The sequence below is a fragment of the Amblyomma maculatum genome, chromosome 11 (assembly GCF_055883805.1).
Source record: "Amblyomma maculatum isolate TAMU_Amacu chromosome 11, ASM5588380v1, whole genome shotgun sequence".
In the NCBI taxonomy this organism is placed as follows: domain Eukaryota; kingdom Metazoa; phylum Arthropoda; class Arachnida; order Ixodida; family Ixodidae; genus Amblyomma; species Amblyomma maculatum.
Window position 1 is genome coordinate 70743609 of NC_139354.1, and position 22898 is coordinate 70766506.

The window sequence follows — 22898 nt, forward strand, 5'->3', positions numbered from 1 at the left end:
TTTTTGCATTAGATAGATTCAAGGAATATGAAGTCACAAAATACGCAAATACCCACGTTTTTGTTGGAAAATAGAATGCTTCATTGCCTAAATCCAAAATGTAATCATAGATCTATCAGTCACCTTCATGTCAGGAAATGAATTTATTGAAATTCAAACAAGAGGGCTCCAATATACGCAGTTACATATATAAACTGTCTTCCCGAGGCTACTCTTACTTGATGCATGTTCCTTGTGACAAGCTAAGCAACGGAATGGCAGTCTTCTTGGTGATTTACATGCTGTCGTCGACTGGGGTCAATGCGGGCACATACTACGAAGATGATGCACTTTATGCGGCACACCAACATGCAAGTGAAGTGAGTCATGGTTTTGATTTTAGCCATTTTAAGTTTGAACCTTTTTTAAGCAACAGCAAAATTATTATCAATAAATAATGGCAATAAGTCATGAAAATTGGTTTGTAGGCGCACGCCGCATAAAATACCTGCTTTTATTCAATTTCGAAAGGGTGCATTTACTCAAAAGGAGTGAGGGGGCTGTAAGAAACAAAGGAAACATTCCAGGTGTATGTTTCTAGTGGTCTCTCCTCAATTGATACTGGTTTTGCTAACAGTTAAAAGAATTATAGGCTGCTAATTTTGTTTGAATATATTAACCTCATTCACTTGCCATACGATCGAACCTATAATGATTTAGAAACTTGTTCGCTTCCTGAGTGAAGATATCGTTTCTTGTGGGGTGAGTATGCCATATATAGACATTTTATTACACTCATTACACGACTGTGAAATTTAGTCACGCATGCATATTATTGTTTGGGTGCACAACTGTTTAGTAAAGGCCATGTGCGCTTTAGCATTCGTTAGCAGAGATAACAACATAAAACGAGACAGCATCTTTAGGACACCACAGAAAAACAGAAATAAAAACAAAATGTCGACTTAACACAAACTGTCAATCAATAGAGAAAAAATGCGAAGCTTAGTATTAACAGTGGACCCAATAGCATGTCCACACATTACAGCAGATTTAATTCTCGTACCTTTGTGTCGGGTATTAGTTTCAATATTCTAGCTGCCTCTTACCGAACATCCTTTTCAACTATCTCGACAACTGTCATACGAATTCTCTCTCGTAGTCAAGCACAATCACAACGATTAGACACATATCTAAAGAAATCCCCTCGTAATGCTCCTTCGTTAAAATGTTATGACCTGGTCACAAGTCACCCTTTGTCACAGCCAAGGTCATTACATATGTTCAAATTCAACGACGAGCACGTATTATTTTTCCTAAACCACGCTGCTTTCTTTTTTGTTTCCTGTTTGTTTTCAGAGTGCTATAGACAGTATGGACTGTAAAAAAAATGCGTAAACCAATTTTTGAACAATGCAACACTTTTAGGTCATATTATCAGCCTCATATGAATAAATTGTGTTGGAGACACCAGGTAGTGTATTTTTATTTAATTTGCGAAGAAATGAAAGAGAGTGCAATAGACTTAAATTTATGTTTTTAAGTTTATACAATACAAGCATTCGTATTTGTATTGTGGCCTCATTGCTTTTGCTATTCAATGATAATTTCAGTGGTGCATGGAAAAAGCGCTATATATATATATATATATATATATACAAGCAGATCAATCAAGGGGAAATGAGGGTGCTCGTTATAATACATGAAGCAAATAAGCCAACAGTCGGCGAGGCCAAGGAAAGCGTTGGGGATGGTACTATATGTCTTTTTTTTTAATGTTTACTTGGATAATCACAGAAATTAGTAATGTAATCTGTTTAGGGGAAAGATAATTAAACACAAAGTAGAAGAAAAAACAACGTGCCGATGGTGGGATCCGAAACCACGACCTCCGAATAACGCGTCCGGTGCTCTTCCAACTGAGCTACATCGGCCGCTGTCCTCCCTGCTACTTTCTTGGGTATTTATGTTGTCTGTATACGAACCTTGAAAGTGTTCACCAGCGCCACTCTCAGCCATAGCGGCGGACGTGGGACGTCCTTTGTTACCGCCAGCGTCACGTAGAACGTGATCAAGAGCGAGGGCGAGAGCTGTGCTAGAACCCTCTTACGCTACCTATGGCTTCAAGACTGCCAGAACCGAGACCCTCGTAAAAAAAAAAAAGACATATAGTACCATCCCCAACGCTTTCCTTGGCCTCGCCGACTGTTGGCTTCTTTGCTTCATGTATTACAACGAGCACCCTCATTTCCCCTTGATTGATCTGCTTGTAGCTTACGAGGGTCTCGGTTCTGGCAGTCTTGAAGCCATAGGTAGCGTAAGAGGGTTCTAGCACAGCTCTCGCCCTCGCTCTTGATCACGTTCTACGTGACGCTGGCGGTAACAAAGGACGTCCCACGTCCGCCGCTATGGCTGAGGGTGGCGCTGGTGAACACTCTCAAGGTTCGTATACAGACAACATAAATACCCAAGAAAGTAGCAGGGAGGACAGCGGCCGATGTAGCTCAGTTGGAAGAGCACCGGACGCGTTATTCGGAGGTCGTGGGTTCGGATCCCACCATCGGCACGTTGTTTTTTCTTCTACTTTGTGTTTAATTATCTTTCCCCTAAACAGATTAAATTACTAATTTCTGTGATTATCCAAGTAAACATTAAAAAAAAAGACATATAGTACCATCCCCAACGCTTTCCATGGCCTCGCCGACTGTTGGCTTCTTTGCTTCATATATATATATATATATATATATATATATATATATATATATATATATATATATATATATATATATACTGTGGTGTGGTAATCGTCGTCTTCATAGCCACTGCCATGCATCGCGTGCTGGCGCACTCGAGGACGAAGGAGTAGGTCGCTGCCTTGCTGATTCGCCACGCCTGACGCTCCGCTGCGAGTTTCTTTTGAGCGGCTGGATCCATCTGGGCTTACCGAATAGACACACTCCTACAATTGGTGGAGGTGCTGCTGGTTACGTTCCCGTCCACCCTGGAACTAAGAAGCCGCATATTGCCGTCTGCTTCCACCATGCCGGACAATACTGCCTAGACATCGCCGCCCCTCTATACCACGGTCATGTGTTCTGAAGCTCTACGGCAGCGTGACCCATGCCTCTTCAGTGGCACGAGCGATCAAGGCGTCGACGATTGGTTGTCGGCGTACGAGCGTGTCAGTAGTTACAACCGATGGGGCGGCTCTAACAAATTAGGTAACGTAAACTTTTACCTGACTGACGTGGCGAACCTCTGGTTTCGCAACCATGAGGCAGACTTGCAATCTTGGTCTGCATTTAAGAAACATTTTGCGGAAGTGTTCGGCCGCCCTGCAGTTCGCAAGCTCCGAGCAGAACAACGCTTGCGCGAGCGCACTCAGCAGGCCGAAGAGTTGTTCACCAGTTACATAAAAGACATCGTTGACCTGTGCAAGCGTGGCGACCCCTAATGTCCGAGGCTGTTAAGATAGAAAACATCCTGAAAGGCATCTCCGAAGACGCGTTCCAGATGCTCTGGGTGAAAAGTCCTGCCACGATCAGTTACGTGATCAAACTTTACCAGAGCTACGACGAGCTTCGTAAAAAGCGCGCTTCTGCCCGGCAGTCCGGCGTTAGAGACGATGCCATCCCTACACTAGCGCTGGGTGATTCACTCCATCAGAGGACAGCCCTTTGCTTCAACAAATCAAAGCCTTCGTTCGAGAAGAGGTCGCCCGCCAGCTATCACTGGTCCCTCAGTTACAGGATACTGGCCGTCTTGCTCCTGACATGGCTCCGTCTTTGGCCCCTACCATACGGCGTGCCGTGCAAGATCACATTGCTGATGCCCTCCCGCCCAGCTCCATTCTCCCGCCCAGCCCTGTGCTGCCGCCCAGACCCATGCCGGCGCAAGTAACGGCACCACTGACTTACGTCCAAGTTGCGGCCAGGCAGCTAATGCCGTCAGCATCTCTTTCCTACCAAGCCGCTCCTTCCAACCTTCCTTCGCCTTTGCCTCGGTCTGCATTCCATATCCCTATTCCAGGGGTACGCCAACGCCCAACGAAACCTTGGCGTACCGCGGACAATCGGCCAATCTGCTAATCTTTTTTTTAAGGAATAACAGCGCGGAGACGAAGGGCAAGGAAGAAGACAACACCTGCGCTGCGTGACCACCACACTTCATTGAAGGGCGCCCCATCCTCAAATTTTGCTCTGCATTACAGGAACTTTCCGCTTAACAACCAACTGAATTGTTCTAAAAATTCATGTGTTCCCCTTTTTAATGAAACAAAAATTATGTACAAACTCAAAGATAAACTAACAAGGGAAATCAGTGAAGCCTTTCATATTCATAAAAATCATGACTCCTGTGTAAGCACCCCTTCTGTATCTGTTCATGACTGTGAACTAATCTATCTTGATTCAAAAGACTGAGGTATCTGTTTAGTGATTGGTGTCGCACATGCGTTATTGGTTGTGAAAAGAGTATATTTTGCGTGTTTCTTTCTAATAAACTGCAGTTGATAGTCAGCGCAGGTGTTGTCTTCTTCCTTGTCTTTCGTCTCCGCGCTGTTATTCCTTAAAAATATGTACCAACTAGCTCAACTTTCCGTGTTACTGCTAGTCTTGCGGGCTGCCGGGCCATGTCGCACGCCTTTGCCGCAAACGTCTTTCACCTTCTCGAACTGACCTCTGGAACTACTCCTACGATACGGACCAGCCCTCGCCGAGAACTCCACCCGGTTCCTACTTTGTATCTCGCGACAATCAAACATACACCACTCGCCGATCATCTTCCCCTCGTCGCCGTTGCCCGTCTCCGCTTCTTCGACGTTCTATCGGCGCCGTTAAGGGAAACTAACAGTCGCAGTTTCCGGGGCAAGGCATGCGCTTGGTTCGAACTCTTCAAGTTCTCCGTATTCTCCTGCAAACGTAATCTAAACGCTAAACGTAAGCTAAACAAAATCACGCGCAAAGATGTCTATCCTCTGCCGCGAATCCATGACTCCTTGGACTGTTTACAAGGAGCCGAGTATTTCTCCTCTTTGTATTTGCGCTCCGGGTTATGGCAGGTACCGATGGCTGATGATGACCGCTCGAAACTGCCTTTATAACAGCGGATGGTTTATACGAGTTCAACGTTATGCCTTTTGGCCTTTGGCAATGCCCCAGCTACTTTCGAGCGCCTGATGGACACTGTTCTTCGTGGACTCAAGTGGCAGACCTGTCTTTGTTATCTGGATGACATCGTAGTTTTTTCTGCCGACTTTTCTTCTCACCTTCTCCGCCAAAAGCATGTCCTCCCGTGTCTCGCCGACGCTGGGCTTCAATTGAATTTGAAGAAGTGCCACTTTGCCGCTCGAAAACTGACAATTTTAGGCCACGTAGTTTCTAAGGACGACATTGTTCCCGACCCCACCAAACTTCGTGCAGTTGCTGAGTTTCCGAAGCCGACCTCCCTGAAGCAGCTCCGCAGCTTTATCGGCCTCTGCTCCTAATTTCGACGTTTCATCTTAAACTTCGCCTTTATCATCGCTCCTCTGACCCAACTCCTTCCCGGCAGCTCCGACCTTTGCGCCTGGACTCCAGCCTGCGATAATGCCTTCGACACTTACGCCACTTTACTGTATATATATATGGGAACAAACTTAACAAATACATATGTAAACGTTTGCCGGAGTACACAATTGTCAAATTTGTTTTGTTTAGTGAATTCTGTCGCTTGTTTTATGATATGCTCCTCTAACATAACCGCCCAATAGTTATCTTTCTGTTTTCAGCCACTCCCGTAAAGGCCATGGTGTTACAGAATACCAGAGCGGAAAAGTGTGTATATAGTCAGGAACAATTATATTTCTTGTATCCTTGAATTTGCTTTAGTATGAGTATTGTAAGCAATATGCGTGAACCTCATCTTTTTGGAAATATATGAAGTTAGAGCGGACGCTGTTTTTTGTTGCGATTGTAACTGTAGACACGTCAAAATAATGCGCATTTATTTTTTGACGATTTTTTACGTCCCTTTGCGCATTCGCGTATTAAGCGCTGACGTATCACACCCGCGCTCGCCCCGTTGGCTTATGTCTATGGCATATATACATATGGGAAAAGGTGGGTTGGACCAGACTGCTTTTCATGAAGACAACAATGTCCACAGCAGAGCAAGAGAGTGCGCTTCTAGTTGTAACTTTATAAAGATTACGTTTATTGCACAAAAAGTGATTTTGTTGCTGTCAAGTATAGGGCTTTTGTGTGTCAGCGAAGCATGCCTGCCAATTCAAGCGGTTTTGAATCTCGTGCCTGGCAGTGTTTTATGCTTTAAAAAGTTTCATATCGTCAAAAAACTATCAGCAATCATTATACAAGCTAATAAAACAAAGAAAGGAAAGAAACGGGCGTGTCGCTGTCGATGTTGCATCAACACAGCTACGCAACAAAGACTAGCCATTTTCAGACTCTACGGAAAAACATCTTAGTTTAAAGCGGAATTACCAAAATTTTTCATGAACTCGCCGAGTCAGTGAGAATCTGGAACCCTAGGTTGTATCCTAAATTTATCTCCGCCAACCGATGTGGATTTTTTGAAAGTAATATTATTGCAAGCGCCTCATGTTCCCTTCAATGTATAAAAATTGAGAGCATTTGATTAAAGACGCATTGTAAAAATGAATATCTCACACTCTGTCTTCATTATGACATCATTTTCCATAAATACCAAATATTTGATTAAATTGTCCGCACAAAACTGTTCCTTCCCTCATGACATACAGTGTTGATGCGCTGCAAAAATACTGAGTAGAAGCAGTTAGAGGATGGGGCAATTCTTTGGTTTCTTCAAGTCTACCAACTTTATTCGCGTATGCATTCTATGCTTCCTCAATATTAAATACTACATAATTTCTCAATTTCTCTGTAGTTGATGCATGACCGGCTGTTTTCTTTAGAAACAAATTAAAGTATTTAGCTTGTATTTTATAATGTTTGCACAGATCCCTGGTTGCCGATTGTTTCAAAAACTTGGGTTGGTTTTGTGCAATGTCAAGGAAAATGTAGTATCAATTTTGCTTTCAGTATCAGATGAGATAAGTGCTACAGTAAACACACACACACATTAAACATTACTCTTGCCAAAATATTATCTCAATGATCATAAAGTACAAAGGTTATTTTAAAACACCTGTGATGCAGTGATTTACCGGCAACGTTATTTTAAACTAGGTACAATGTATAGAAGACTATACATACGGATCATGTCAATCAAAATCAAGTATAGGTAATAAAACATTGGATAGTCTACAATGTTTAGCAGGCAGACATACACTAGCAGACACAATAATGTTGGCAAATAAATAATATTCTACAACACAAATATATTGATGAGCTTTCAGACCCATGTTCTGGCATATTTATCAAGATATACATACTGAAGTTTATGTGAATATTCGCTTCAATTCAAAATAACCAAAATACAAAGTATATCTCACGAGTCTTATTGCATAGACCTATAAATACTTCGGAACACTCATTTGACTAGTAGAATGTAAACATTCGCAAAGTGGCTTTGAAAAGACGCTAAAAGATGTGCAACTCGAAACCGGTTTACCACGTATTAATAACATTATACTGTATGTACCTTAACGAGAAATATGGAATATTTTAAAACGAAAGACTTCTTTCTCTAATGATAGAGGCCTACAAGAAGTGTTGCCAAGAAATATGTGCGCATGAGCTGTCACAAAAAAACATTGCGTCCACTGCGAGAAATACCGCTGCTACCTTCGCATTCCTTTACCGAGCGCTTGAAAATACTGGGGCAAATTTATTGTAATTAAAATAAAAAATACTTACTCAAGAACACTCGGCCCTTTTTCAATGAGGTAATATAACTTTCCTTCAATAACGTCTGGTGCTGCATCCCCAAGTCTGATAAGTTCGCAATACATTGTAGTGGATTTTTTTAGTGTTCCCTCACTAGCCGTAAATCAAGGCCTCTGTGACGCACCGCCATCCCACATGTTCATATACATTGCAGGCCGAATGCCATTAAAAGATCAACACCGACTGCTTTAGAACTTGTCTGTAACTTCCACTGTCTAGCGTAAGGATGCCGGAGGGCTGTGAAGGAAATAATAAGAGTGAGAGTAAAAACAAGACTATCATAATGCAAACATGTCCCACAAGGTAGGTCATGCCATGCAGCGAAATGATTTCGAACTCTGCTCTCTAAAATTGAAAACAACCTGCTTCTTGCTTCTTGCGCAGTGTCGTGATTCGCATCCAAAATGACAAAGCAAATCAATCTAGTGCAGAAAGAAGCCCCAAATGAGCCGAATACATAAAGGCTTTCGCATATTCAGCTCCCAAATAGTCTTATAAGCGACTCTGTAAATATAGTTTGATTACATCTGCCCAATAATAAACATTCATATATTATTTAAGCTTTACAAGAAATAGCAGACTTATGGGCGACTTGTTACGACATTATGGAAAAATTCAGCGTAGCATCCAAGCACAAGAGAGTAAGAACACACACCGCTAACAACTTCTTTTATTCAGAACTCTTACCTTATAGGACATGCGTTGATAAATCACAAAAAGACATTTGAAGATGTTAGAAATATTCTAATCACTTAGAAGACAGTGAAATATAAGAGGGCGCAAAAAGCTGGGGTCGTCTTTTAATATCGCAATTTACTGTGCTGATGCATGAGGTACCTAGCTTTACAATGTCTGAAACATCAATGATTTCCCGTGTGATCATATATTTGTAAAATTGTAAATGTTGACACTGTTCGACCAGCAGATGATAACGCCAATTGCAGCAATGAATTTCACATTTACGAGTAGCATTGCACTATTGTTTCAGTATTCCCTGAGTCTGTTGTTATGAGAACGACTAGTTTGTCCAACATAGTAGTTGCCACAGAACAAAGGAAGAAAGTAAACAATACTGCCTTTAAAGAACACACGTTTCAGTGTTTCTTTGTACAGACGAGGATAGTTACTCCATGATTTTTCGGAGCATTAATACCTGAACTCACGCTGCCTTCTCGCATTGGAGCAGAAACAAACAGCATCGACTGGCACGTTTTGCCAATCCTTTACAAGTAATGAGACGCGTCATGAGAGTGGAAAATGACCGCCACATTTGTTTTACTGCCGAAAAACGGCCTGCCACGTTTTGAGCTTTTTCAGTCCGTCAGCTAGGGAGGATAGAATATGAACAGGATAAAAAGAGGCATAAAATCTGACACCCTGGCTTAAAAACCTTGACCAATCAAATGCAAACAAGATTACTAGAGGGTATTGTTAAATGAGGAGTCAATTTCTGGTTCACTAATTGCACTCGCTGGAATATAAAGGAGGTAATACCTTTCCTCTCCTAGCTTCGATGAACCAGAAGGAATTTTGGGCAATCAAATACAATCAGATGAAGAACTTTTGCAGGTACGTCATTAACAATAACATTTGGTTAATGGAAGGAGTAGTTTGTTACCACTTCATGAAATACCCGTCAGTGACAGAATCCAGATCAATAATTTAACACTTACAATGCCCAACAATTCTCCTGGTTCTTCGAATCTGGAAAACATTCTGTTACTTCCGCACTGCTCCAGCAAATCAAAACTTGTGGAAAAATCATTGCTGCTTCTTGCTTTATCAATGCCCTAAAAAATCTGGTTTTAACATCACTGCTGAAAGTTTTCAAGCCACGTTAACAGGCTCTCTATTTCTGGGATTCCTATTCATATTTTGTCTCTGCAGTTGAGGAAATGATAAAGTTGAAATGTGGCACTTCGTCTCCTAGCAGTAAAATAGATGAGGCGGTTATTCTTTGCCTTCATACCATGTCTCCTAACATGAAAAGCACTCGGAAAAAGAAGGAGTCGACTTTATTTTTTTCACTGAACTGCGTTTGACTAGGATGTGCGGACGTATAAATTCTCACCAAAAGCATTCCAGACTCTGCCATCTGCAGAAAAACGCACTTAAACAAATTTGTACTCTACAAAGGTAATATGGTCTACTCTATCCCTTTGTCTTCAGGCAACTGCTATGTCGGAGGAACTAGTTAGTCGCTCTCTGGGAAAACTGGAACAATGTAAAACATGCAGCTCGCATATTTGGGATTCATTGCCTTGATTGTGCTTGCATCCGCTGGCGGAAGAGTGCCAAGTTTTAGCCTATCACAAAGTTATGATTACAAGTGAAATGGTTGAGGCATTATAGATTGCGAGTTTAAGTCCGGTATGTGTTAGCATTCCGTCCATTGTTTTATTGTTACGAGAAGATCCACAGGCAATAGCAGTTCGTACCACTAGCGTTATGGGAGATCAGATCTGTCCACCCTCAGCGTCGTCGTCTTTTGGCAGTATGTCGCACTTCATCGTCCTCTGGAGAACGACCAGCGAATACCGCTAGCAACAATACATCCCCGCATTGGAAAAGCGCAGTTCCAGTGCTTCTATGTTAGGGAAATAGATCGTGAATTATATTGCCTGATACGGGACACATGCACATTTTCGGAGGATAGGACTGCGGACGAGAAATTCGGATGCACCAGTTCAACTCCGTATGTGACGTCAGTCACGGGGCACAAAACACATTAAGGGCCTGTGTAACGGGGCAAAGGATTTTGGCGCAAGCCAACTCGACGGTACAGAAAGCACATCATAACGAGACATCGAGGAGTTTAGTGTATATCACAGTGGTGAATGTTGTACCGGCATTTTTAAGTCTTGGGATTCAGAGAGCCTGGCACGAACACTTCGGCAGGCATCATGAGCATGGGCGACGGCATCACTGGCGTAAGTACTGGTAGCGTTTGTCGCGGGTAATTAAATGTCGAAAGACAGTAAGGGTTGTCGGCCAAAGAGCAGGTGCAATGGAGAGTATCCAACAGAGTACTAGAGGGAAGAGTGCTGGGAGAACATCAGAAAGAATAGATGAACGTCCCAATCCTGGTGGTTGTCTGATACATACATGGACAGCATGCCTGTGAGTACGATTCAAACGTTCATGAGGTTGGTGGGCTGGTGGTTGTAGACGGTACTGAATTTGTGACGGAGGGAGAAAAAACGAAAAATTTCGTCAACTACTCTTGAGGAGCAGCGCCCACGGTATGTTAGTAGTTCATTAGGCGCGCCATTATAAAGAATCACAGTTTCTAGAATTAAGTCAGCAACGTCTGCAGCGCAGCTGGTCGGGATGGCTCGGGTAATACCGTACCGCGCAGTGCAATCGATAGCGACTGTGGTCCACTTGTTCCCCAAGCCGAAGACTGGGAAGGCTCCAAGGATGTCATTACCAACACGGGAAAACAGGCAAGTCGGTATGTGAATCGGTTTCAAGTGATCTGAAGGCAAAATAGTGGGTTGTTATCGACGCTAATACAGATCACATGCGGCAACGTAGTTCCGGCCAGTTCAAACATCGGCGCAGGCTGTCGTGTGTGTGGGAGACGCCCAGGTGTCCAGCCGGAGCAGCACCATGGAACTGTTCAAGAATGGTGGCGCGGAGATGTTGGGGTACACACGAGCTAGTTCTGCGCCGTCTGGTCCTATATGAGGGCGATATAGGGTGCTCTCATGGCGTACAAAGAAGGCGAGGGATGAATCAGGGCGGTCGGAGGTAAATCGGAGGATAAGGGACTTTATCGAAATATCGAAGTGCTGTTTAGTGGTTATGTTAGAAAACGACGTGACAGAAAAGGCGCACGCGTCATCATCAGGGTCGGCAGCGCCAGGGTCTGCATCTTGGTGATAAGCAGTCTGCATCTTGGTGAAGCGTTTCGGACTTGTAGACGAATTAAAAGGTACATGGTTGCAATCGTAAGGCCCTGAGTCGCAAACGGCCATTAGGATCTTTGAGGGAGGTAAGCCAATTGAAGGCATGGTGGTCTCAGCGAAGGGGCGGCCAGAAAAATAGGGGCAGACTTTTGTAATAGCCTATACAAGCGCCAGACACTCGCTCTGTTATAGAATAATTTCGTTCGGGAGTCGATAGGAGGCGGCTGTCATACGCAGTCACCCTTGTGCAACTGTGTTGTAGCTGAATCAGTATAGCACCCAAGCCGTGGCCACTTACGTCGTTACGGAGTTCCGTAGGGACGAATGGGTTGAAATGGGCCAAGATGGGTGGAGTAGGGAGAGCAGCAATAAGGTCGGAGGAAGCTGCAACTTGTCCCTGCCCCCAGGAGAATTCAATGTCTTTCCTCAGTAGTGGAAATAGAGGACGAAGAAGCGCTGCGAATGTCGGGACGGAACGTCGAAAATAGGAACATAAGCCAAAAACTTTCGAACATTAGTAGATGAACGGGGAGTGAGGAAAATCTCTGACAGCGCGAATCTCGCCATGCTCAAGATGAACGCAGGTAGCAATAACCAAGTGACAAAGGACTTTGACTTTTCGGTGTCCGAAGCTGCACTTCCTAGAAATTAGTTGATGTCCGGACTGACAAAAAAGCGCAAGAATTGAAGTAATCTGATGGCGACGGCTGTCAAATGTAGGTCAGAAAATTATATTGTCAAGATAACAAAAACACGTGTTTTAGAGAATAAAAACCAGCCAAGGGACGAGGACGAAGGAAGATGACGTACACACGGAAACTGGAACTAACAACTGTGCTTTATTGAAATAATAAGATTTCCCAAGAAACCTTGCAAGGCATGAGCAGCTCGACGTCCAACACACAGCAAAAAGTGACAAACAAAACGCAACGCTTCGGAGATAGCCAAGGTACTAGGGTCTTTGAGATAAATAACTTATTTCTTTCTGCATCAATGATATGGATGCTGTGCTAATACAATTATCTCCTTGCATACTTATGTGATAGGCTTCAAGAACTTCGCGCGCTACCTTTACCCTTGCCCCTACCAAGAAATGTGACATTTGAAAACAGCGGATAACAACCGCAATCCCTACAATGGCGAGACAAAGTTTTAGCTCCGCTGATGTGTGACAAAGAGTTGTGATGCTCTCGCAGCCTATCATTAATACACCGGCCAGTTTGGCCGATGTAAACTTTTTCGCATGTTAGAGGGATCTTATAAATAGCACGTGTGGCACAAGGTATAGAACAACCATCATGTCGCGTCGAGCATACAGGGGTCTTAGATCTGCCATGAGCAACACGAGAACAAAGACTTGATAGCTTGCAAGGAGCAGAAAAGACAACTTTAACGCCTTGCCTCGCAGCAACTTTTTTGATAATATGGGAAAGTCCATGCACGTACGGCAACCATCATGTCGCGTCGAGCATACAGGGGCCTTAGATCTGCCATGAGCAACACGAGAACAAAGACTTGATAGCTTGCAAGGAGCAGAGAAGACAACTTTAACGCCTTGCCTCGCAGCAACTTTTTTGATAATATGGGAAAGTCCATGCACGTACGGCACCACCTCAAGTTTCCTCCATTCAGCTTCAGTAAGCTTGGGCACTTTTTCATTGCCCCTCTTAACTCTTTGTAGCAGCGATTTTGCCACAGCATTTAGAAGTGCATTTGGGAATCCTGCGGTCAGCAGCCGGCCAACCTGGTTGTCAAAGCTACTCTTTATTTGGTGGTGGCAACTTTTCTCTAGAGCACTGCGAAAGCAATTCATAACAATACCTCCCTTAACGATTTTAGAGTGAGCGGAGGAGTACGGTAACAACGCTTTCTTGCTCTCGGTAAAAAACACCAGCAGATATGCCCATCGTCAAGAAAAATTAGTTGAAGTTCTAAATATCTTATCTTTTGGTCATTGGGTAGTTCGTACGTAAAACAAAGGGCGTTAGTGCAAGCCTTAAAGGCCTTCAAGACGTCGTTCACAACCTCATGAAAAGAGTCATTCGGTAGAAGTTTTAAAATAATCAAAAAATCATCAACATATCTAAAATTTTGCACACGCGTTTGTCAAGAAGAGATCCTGATAGTAAGTTGTCAAACTTTGCTAAAAGGATGTGGAAACAAAGGAAACTATGAAGCCTTTAATCTCGAATTAAGCCAATATCTCACAACATTTGAAGTATCTTTTCACGATCGCTCAGTAAATGATAACTGGTCCCTCTTTAAGAGCAAGATTGTCGAACTAACAGACAGATACATCCCTAAAGAAAGCTTCCACTCGGACCGCCAAAAACCATGGTTTACCAAAACAATAAAAAGGCTCGACAACAAAAAGAAGCGCCTTTTCCGTGCGGCAAAATTAAAGCAGTACGACGCTTTCGCGTGGGAAAAATACTATACAGCCGAACGCACGTACCTCTCCGCAATCCGCAACGCGAAATACTCTTTCCTTCACAACGACCTCCCGAAATTATTGACTTCCAATCCCAGAAAGTTCTGGCAGGTAATAAGTGAGCACCCAGCATATACCATCGCTCTTACTAAAGAGTCTGGCGAAGACGCAGATGACAAAGAATGCGCAGATATTTTTAATAATGCCTTTTCATCTGTATTCACTAATGAAATTCATCCACCAACTGCGCCTTCCACCGCCAATATACAGTCCAACATGCCTGCTGTCGTGTTTTCTGAAGCTGGCATTTCCTCGCTAATCGAACACCTTAAAACTTCATCATAGGCCGGCGTCGACGAAATTAAATGCAAAATACTTCGCAATACTAACAGCATTTCTGCAGTATACTTATTGTTATTGTTTTCTCAGTCGCTTTCTACAGGATGCATTCCGGATGACTGGAAAGTGGGGAAGGTCATTCCAGTCTATAAATCAGGCAAGAAAGATACTCCTTTAAATTACCGTCCCATATCATTAACCAGCATACCTTGCAAAATCATGGAAGACGTCATCTATTCTCAAATCATGAACTTTCTTGACAGTAACAACTTCTTTCATCCCTCACAGCACGGGTTTCGCAAGGGTCTGTCATGTGAAACTCAAATGGCCATCTTTCTTCATGACGTTCACTCCAGCCTCGACCTAAACTTACAAACTGACGCTATTTTTCTAGACTTCCCCACAGACGTTTACTCCTGAAACTAACCATGCTAAATCTGCATCCTAACGTCTTATTATGGATCGAAGAATTCCTTTCTAACTGCTCTCAGTTTGTTCTCGTTAATGGACACAGTTCTAACCCTCTTCCAGTAACATCAGGCGTACCCCAAGGATCTGTATTAGCTCCCCTCCTATTCTTAATCTATATAAACGACTTACCTTCAAACCTGGTTTGCAATGTTCGTCTGTTTGCCGATGATTGCGTTATTTACCGCACAATTTCCAACACCTCTGACCAATCACAGCTCCAAAACGACATTAACGCAATACATGCTTGGTGCGATGACTGGCTAATGTCGCTTAATCCTAATAAATGTAAACCCGTATCTTTTCACCGCCGGCGTAACCCCCAAATTTTCACTTACTCGGTTGCTAACACTCCACTAGAATCTGCATGCTCATACAAGTACTTAGGCGTCACCTTGTGCCAGGGTCTCTCCTGACGCTCACATGTCGCATCAGCTACCCGATCATTAGGTTTTTTTGAAACGCCATTTACGGCACGCCCCTCAAAGTATTAAACTTCTCGCCTACCAATTGTTCATCCGACCTAAACTAGAATACGCATCTGCTATCTGGAGCCCGCAACAAGCATATCTCATCAGTTCACTAGAATCTGTCCAAAATCGCGCCAGGAGGTTCATTCATTCTTCCTATTCATATGACATCAGTGTATCGTCACTTAAACGGCAATCAGGTTTATCAACTCTTGCCCATCGTCGTCACATTGCTTCTCTTAATCTGTTCCATAAGTTTTTTTACAGCTCCCTCGGCCAACCACCCTACATCACACCGCCAGCTCGCATATCTCATCGCACCGGCCATCCACTAGTAGTTTCATGCCAGCGCGCCCGCACCGTCACTTTTTCTTCATCATTCTTTCTCCGCACTGCAAAAGACTGGAATGGCCTTCCCCACGATGTTGACGCCATCACCTGCCCATCAAGTTTTGTAACCAGTTTAAATATGCACTTCATAAATACCATGTAGGCAATCATATTCAATCAATGTTTGTACTCCCATTCCTTATGTAATACCCCCAGTGTGGGGTCTTTAAGGTAATAAAGTGAAGTGAAGTGACACAGTACTGGAGCTACACTAGCCCAAACACAAATTCCCTTTTTCTGGATAAACAGAGCGCCCTTAAAAACTACTACGGTGGATGAAAGATAGACTGTCAGCAGTTCCAAAAACACGTCAACCGAGACACCACATGCATTTTGGAAGGCGATCACACCGTTCTGTTCAATTATTTCACGCACTGCAACAAAAAGTTCGTCATGAGGGATGCTATAAAACAGGTCTTCGATATCAATAGAGAAGCCGCAGTTGGCTCCAGGTAAGCCGTTGCCGAGCACCTGAACCACTTCAGCCGCGTTCACAACGTTGAAAGGATCCTGTACCGCGAGGGACTAGAGATGTCGCTGTAAGTACTGGCCCAGTGACTTCTGCCAACATGCGAAACATGCGAAAAAGTTTACATCGGCCAAACTGGCCGGTGTATTATTGATAGGCTTCGAGAGCATCACAACTCTTTGTCACACATCAGCGGAGCTAAAACTTTGTCTCGCCATTGTAGGGATTGCGGTTGTTATCCGCTGTTTTGAAATGTCACATTTCTTGGTAGGGGCAAGGGTAAGGTAGAGCGCGAAGTTCTTGAAGCTTATCACATAAGTATGCAAGGAGATAATTGTATTAGCACAGCATCCATATCGTTGATGAAGAAAGAAATGTTATTTATCTCAAAGACCCTAGTACCTTGGCTATCTCCGAAGCGTTGCTTTTTGTTTGTCACTTTTTGCTGTGTGTTGGACGTCGAGCTGCGCATGCCTTGCAAGGTTACTTGGAAAATGTTATTATTTCAATAAAGCACAGTTGTTAGTTCCAGCTTCCGTGTGTACATCGTCTTTCTTCGTCCTCATCCCTTGGCCAGTTTTTATTCTCTAAGACTATGTACCAACTGACCCAGATTTCAACCCTCCTTTAAAAACACGTGGTCCACTTAAAGTCTGGGAGAAAAGAGTCCATCATGCTTTCGAAGGTTGCTGGAGTATTGCATTGAAAAAAAAGGCTGATTGTAAACTGATGAACACTGTTTCATCAGCCGTCATTACACTGTTCATCACCCGTAAGGGTGATGAACAGTCTGATGACGGTGTTTATCACCCAGTCTGTTCCGTCGACAGAGATCTGCCAGTACCCGGGACGAAGGTCGATGAATGAAACGTAGCTGGCTCCGTGCAAACTATCAAGCACGTCGTCGATACGCGGAAGAGGATAGAAATCCTCTTTGGTTATCTTATTTAAATGACGGTGGTCGCCGCAAAAATTCCAACTGTTATCTTTTCTTTTCGCCAACACTAACGGGGATGCTCAGGGGCTACTAGAAGGCTCGATTATGTCTTTCGCCAACATCTTCTCGACCTGCGCTTGAATGACACGTAGCTCGCCAAGCAAAACACAAATATAGCGCCCTGTGTGAATAGGTTGGCATCACCGGTGTCAGTGCGGTGGGTGACAACTGTAGGTTGACCCAATGGGAGGAGAGCGAAGTCAATAAGGTCCGTATAGGTGAGCAAAAGATAAACATTAAGCAGATTTTTGGAAAGGGGGCAACATTTTGAATCATATCCACACCATCAGGAAGGTAATAGCAAAGAATTCGGAATATAACCAGTCCTTGTACATAGCGTTATTTTATTAAGAAAATGCATTTGACTCTAGAAACATTTGTGGTCATTCAATAATTGGACATTAGGGTGTAGACGAACCGTGCAGGAAAGTTCTGGAAGATATATATAGGAGGTGCACAACAACCATAGTTCTTAATAGAGAAAGTAAGAAAATTCTGATAAAGAGAGGTGTTAGGCACGGAGACACGATGTCCCAGTTCTAATCAATGGTTGTTTAGAGGAAGTATACAATTGCAATGGGTGCAAATAGGGATACGTGTAGGTGGGGATTGCCTCTATAATCTGCGATTTCCTGATGACATACCCTTGCTGTACCTCAAGGAATTAATTGCAGAGTGATTTACGACCTAGGCCAGAAAAGTAGAACGGTAGGCTTGAGAAGCGATATGCTGAAGACTAAGGTAATGTTCAGCAGCCCCAGGAAGGAACAGCAGTTTACATTAGGTTGCGAAGCACTGGGGTTAGAGGGTGAATGTGTCTACTAAGCACAGGTAGTTACAGCACATCCGGACCATGCAAGAGAAATAACAAGGAGAATAAGACTTGGATGGATTGAATTCGGCAAGCACTCGCAGATTATTGGTAGCAGCATGCCTGTATCGCTCAAGAGGAACGGATACAACGGTTTCACATTACCTGTACTTACCTTAGGGGCTGAAGCGTGGAGGCGAAAGAAGAGGGTTCTACTCAAGTCGAGGACAACACAGATTGCTATGGAACGAACAATCCCAGGGGTAATTTTAAGAAATAGGAAGCTTGCAGAGCGAGTGAGAGAAATAAGTCGAGGCAATGACATTCTAGTGGAAATCAAGAAGATCAAATAGGCATGTGAAGGGCACGTAGTACGAAGAACGAATAACCTATCGTCGCTTAGGTAAACAAGCTGGATTCAAGGGGAATGAAAGTGTAGGAGGGGGCGGCAGAACGTTAAGTGGGCGAATGAGATTAAGAAGTTTGCAGTGGTCAAGTGGATGCAGCTAGCAGAGACCAGGTTAATTGGAGGAATATGGGCAAGTCCTTCACACTGCAGTGGGTATAGTGAACTGCTGCTGCTGCTGATGATTATGATGTTGATTATGAGGTGAGAAAATGTCTATGTAACTTTGCGGCGAATTTAGGTTGGAAATTAGCTGCAATCGCGCTATTAATAGGATCAGGACGCGATGTGTAGGACGAGGGACGGACTGCAGGGACAGCAGTTGTATGATCTCTAGTCAGAGCTGATATGGCACAATTGGTCATTGGGGACTGTGCAGCAAGTAAAATTCCTTCGTGTATAACTTGAGTTCACAAACTGAATTTAAGTACATGTAGAGTGGAGTGGTTTTGCGAGATATGTGCAGTTAGTGAAGAAAGGGTGATGTGCCTATGCAGGTGACATCAGTAACAGATGGTCGTCTAGATGGTCGCCATCTAGACGGACGGGAATGGCGACATAGGAATGTGAATGGCAGCTTCAGGAGGAAGGGGACAGAACTGCGCTGAAAAAAGACGGGGTGAGCAGGTGGGCTCTTCAGAGTTGAGCGAAAAGTCAAATAGATGTAAGTCGGTAAGTCAGTGAGGGCAGAGTGGTCTGTTAAAAAGTAAATCCCAAGGATAACGTTATGGGGACATTCCTGTGCGATGGTGAACACTGAGGTATGGCTGCAGCAATGTTAACTAGTGCCGTCTCCATGCCAACCACAGATGCAGGGCTGCCGCTGACGACGAGTAGTGTGGACGAGCCGGCTGGAGAAAGGACGTTCTTGTGTCGCCGGCGAAATGAGGAGCTGAGAACACACAGTTGGACACTAGAATCAATAACAACTGAGACAGGAGCCTTATCCGCCAGGACATTGATGCGGTTTTGTGTTATGCATGGGTCAGCAGAAAGCTTTCGGTCCGGGCCAGAAATGCCGCGTCCCCTCCGGGCGCTGCATTAGCTATATTTCCAGTAGGTGGGCGCGAAAGAACGGTGGAGAACTGCCGCGAGGACGAGGAGAACGTGAGCGTCGAACTTCCAAGGATGGCGAACGATTGGCTACACGAACAGCTGCACCGGGGTCAACTCGGGACTGGTCAGGACAAGATTAGGAATAACGAGGGAATAGTGTCAGCGGCGGTCGAAATAGGTCAACTGACGAGATGGCGTGTACCAACGGCTGATGCAGTGAGAAAACATCTGGCCATCGCATGAACAAGTAAAGGAAATGGGTCGATTGTCAGTAGTAGGCCATTCAGTCGGATTTCGGTACAGATATAGAGGTTATAAACCGTTCTTTGAGGAGGAAGCAGCAATCCCTGGAGAAGAATGTACTGAATCCACGGTGTCGGCAACGCGGCTGAAGGTATGCCCATTTCGCAACCTCCTGGCGAACAACAGCCTAAATGAGAGAAATAGTAGATAGGGTGTTGTCCGGCATATGTGATAGCGAGTCTGTGGGAGTCATTGCCTCAAGTTCTTGGCGGACAATTCGCGTCAAAATGGTGTCGTTGGTAGGCGGTCGAGGAGTCGGAAGATCCACAAAGGAGGAGGTAGCATCCGTGTTTGGCAGCCGTTCGAAATGGTGAGAAATGTGCCTCACTTTAGCTTGCTCGAAGCGTCGCCACACCTGCACCACAGGATCTACGGTAGAACAATCCTGGCACAACAGCATTTTGAAGGCATCATCGGCAATGCCTTTTAGTATGTGGCCCAATTTACCCACAAAAAACAAGGTTTGGTCCACTTTACGTCACAAAGACATGACATCTTGGATTTCCGTGATATACAACTCTGCGGATGCCTGGGCGCGAGAGGCGAGCTCTTTCTTTGCGGCGAGTTGGAGACCGATAGGCTTTCCGAACAGATCATGGAGCTTCTGCTTGCAGAGATCCCATGATATCAAGTAATCGTCATGAGTTTAAAACCACCCACGCGCGGTCCCAGCCAGGTAGGAGATGATATTCGCGAGAATAAGTGTGGGATCCAACCCGTTGTGATTGCTGACGTTTTCGTATAGGAGCAGGCAGTCGTCTACATTAACTTCATTGGTTCCGCAGAAGGTTCCAGTTCCGGGGGTTGACAATGATGACCGTAGGTGCAGCGGACGTTGAGGGAGCGGCGTCAGTAGTCATTGTGGTTGCGAGATTGACGTGGCGGCCGCTGCGGAGATTCCGCTTGTTACAGGGGTTCCAATGGATTGACCTCCACCAAACGATGTTACGGGGAAGATCCACAGGCGATAGCCGTCTGTACCAAAAGCGTTATGACAGCTAAACTTTGTCCACACTCAGCGTCGATGTCTTTTGCCAGTCTGTCGCACTTCATCTTTCTATGGAGCAGGACCAGCAAAAACCGCTTTTCAGGATATAATAGAAACATAACATACTTCAACTGTCCTATATTTTTTTCGTGCTTCCCTGTCTTTTTTTCTTTCTTTAACAGTTTGGCCACATGTAGTTTAACACAGGCGCTCTGAATAAACAATCAGTAGTTGACTAACATCTCATTGTGACTAACAACTGAGTCAGCACTGGTTCTTGTGTCTTATATCTCGTGTTTGTGCTGGTGCGCTTCCTCCCAACCAGCTAGGCTATCGACCATAGAAAGGCTAAAAATCCCTTCAATACTACTCTTGAACGTCTGCTTCTAATGGCCGGAACGAGCCTTTGCAAGGTTTACACGCTATGTTTTCTACACTACTATCAACTTTGTTTAAATACATGCTAATTAGAGAAAACAATATTACTCTCAATGCAGGAGTTAGGAAATTACACTCACTCTAGCTTAGGGCAGTTACATTTTTTCCGCGAACTTTGCGATACTGCTCGTCGTAAGTGGAAAGTAGAAGAAGCGAGAACACGGAGCACCAATAATTTTCTATATTATTAAACATGTTCGACATTTTGTTACTGTAATATTTATTCTTGATCTTAGAGGGGATCAGTGAATACCTCCATTGTTTTCTTTCGAAAAATTTGCCGCCCCCATGGCTCTATAAATGGCCCCCCGTTGGCTTCGCACTAAGAATGTAACTATCATTAAATGTGTTAGTTTTATTTTGCCTACTGTTGGCTGGATTACTCTCACACTTCCTTTGCTCACATTTTTCGGATCATTCTTTGGAGTATTGCAGGTGCCTTTGGCAGGTCACTTTTGGTGTATCGGTAACATTTTGTCTGTCGCGATACTTACACCTATTAGAATGAGGCTCGAGACGATATGACCGCTATGTCATCACAGGCCGCACTCTATTAAGAATGGCATCAAAAACTGTGTAAAACAATTCCCTATTTTTTACAACTCCTTATGAGGAATCCAAGGCTGTCTACCTTGTAATATTATATAACCATAGTTGAGTTGAAAAGAGCAACGAATGTTGCAGCATAAAATATGAAGTGCTTCAATCTTCTTTTGATTTTTAAACTAGTAAACAAAACCGCCAAATCACTTTTTAATTGTCGCACTTTAGGGAGATTTACTAAGGGCGAGTGTAAAGTGCAGGGGCAACACAATGCCTCAGCAGATTTTGAAGTGCGGAGAGCTCAATTTCTAAAACACCTGAAAGAAAAAATCTGGAAGTTTTTTTTCCTCGCAAGACCGAAAGTGAGCAAAAGGGGCGGGTAAGAAGATCGGCAAAAACGCAACAGCGATGATGATGGGTGGTGAGGCAACAGAGTTCAGTTTTAACTGCGACAAATATTGCGACCCTTCAAGTGCACTATTCTGCATCACAGCTTAATGCAGACCTAAAAGCAGCCATTGCCAACCGCTTTCTCGCAATTTTGGCTGCCTTGGAGCGCTACAAAATGCTTTTGAAATCATTGTACAGAAGGCAGTGCGGATTTGGCAAAGTGAAAATTGCAGTATATTATTGCCAGGTGTCGCTTCTGTACGTAGCTTTCTGAGCATATCTAGCACACATTTTTAGTTTCGCAAGGAAGAACCGCCTAAGTTTGATGCAGGACATCATTTTTACCCGTTTCTTCGTGTTAAAACCTGACAGCACAATCTTGCTCACGAATTCTTACTCCCTTTTATAGACTAACTGTAAAAGTAAGAATAATAAATTTGTTATTGGGATTTAGTTCACTGGTTGTACTATTAAAAGACATTTCCGAAATTTGTGTCTACTGTGCTTGAAAGTTCGCTCCTGCAATGGGACCTATCCTTCCGTTTGGGAGCGCAATAAGAGAAATAGCCTTCCGAGACTATTCTGAGTGTGACACATTGCCCCTAAGCCATGCAGGAATGTTCATACGCCTTGGTAAAAGCGCG

General features: G+C 43.9%; 1 protein-coding gene across 4 annotated transcripts in view; it reads left to right on the forward strand.

The window, feature by feature from the left end:
- The first annotated feature begins 207 nt into the window (after positions 1-207).
- Positions 208-22898, forward strand: part of LOC146174127 (uncharacterized) — a 34370-nt gene continuing 11679 nt past the window's right edge. For 3 of the 4 annotated variants that reach the window (XM_084583803.1, XM_084583802.1, XM_084583800.1), the window contains exon 1: positions 208-359. In XM_084583803.1, the coding sequence (XP_084439929.1) occupies positions 301-359 (59 nt within the window). In that variant the 5' untranslated portion in view covers positions 208-300. Of the gene's footprint in view, positions 360-1338; positions 1454-22898 lie in introns of all 4 variants that reach the window. The other variant, XM_084583801.1, reaches the window with a different exon arrangement.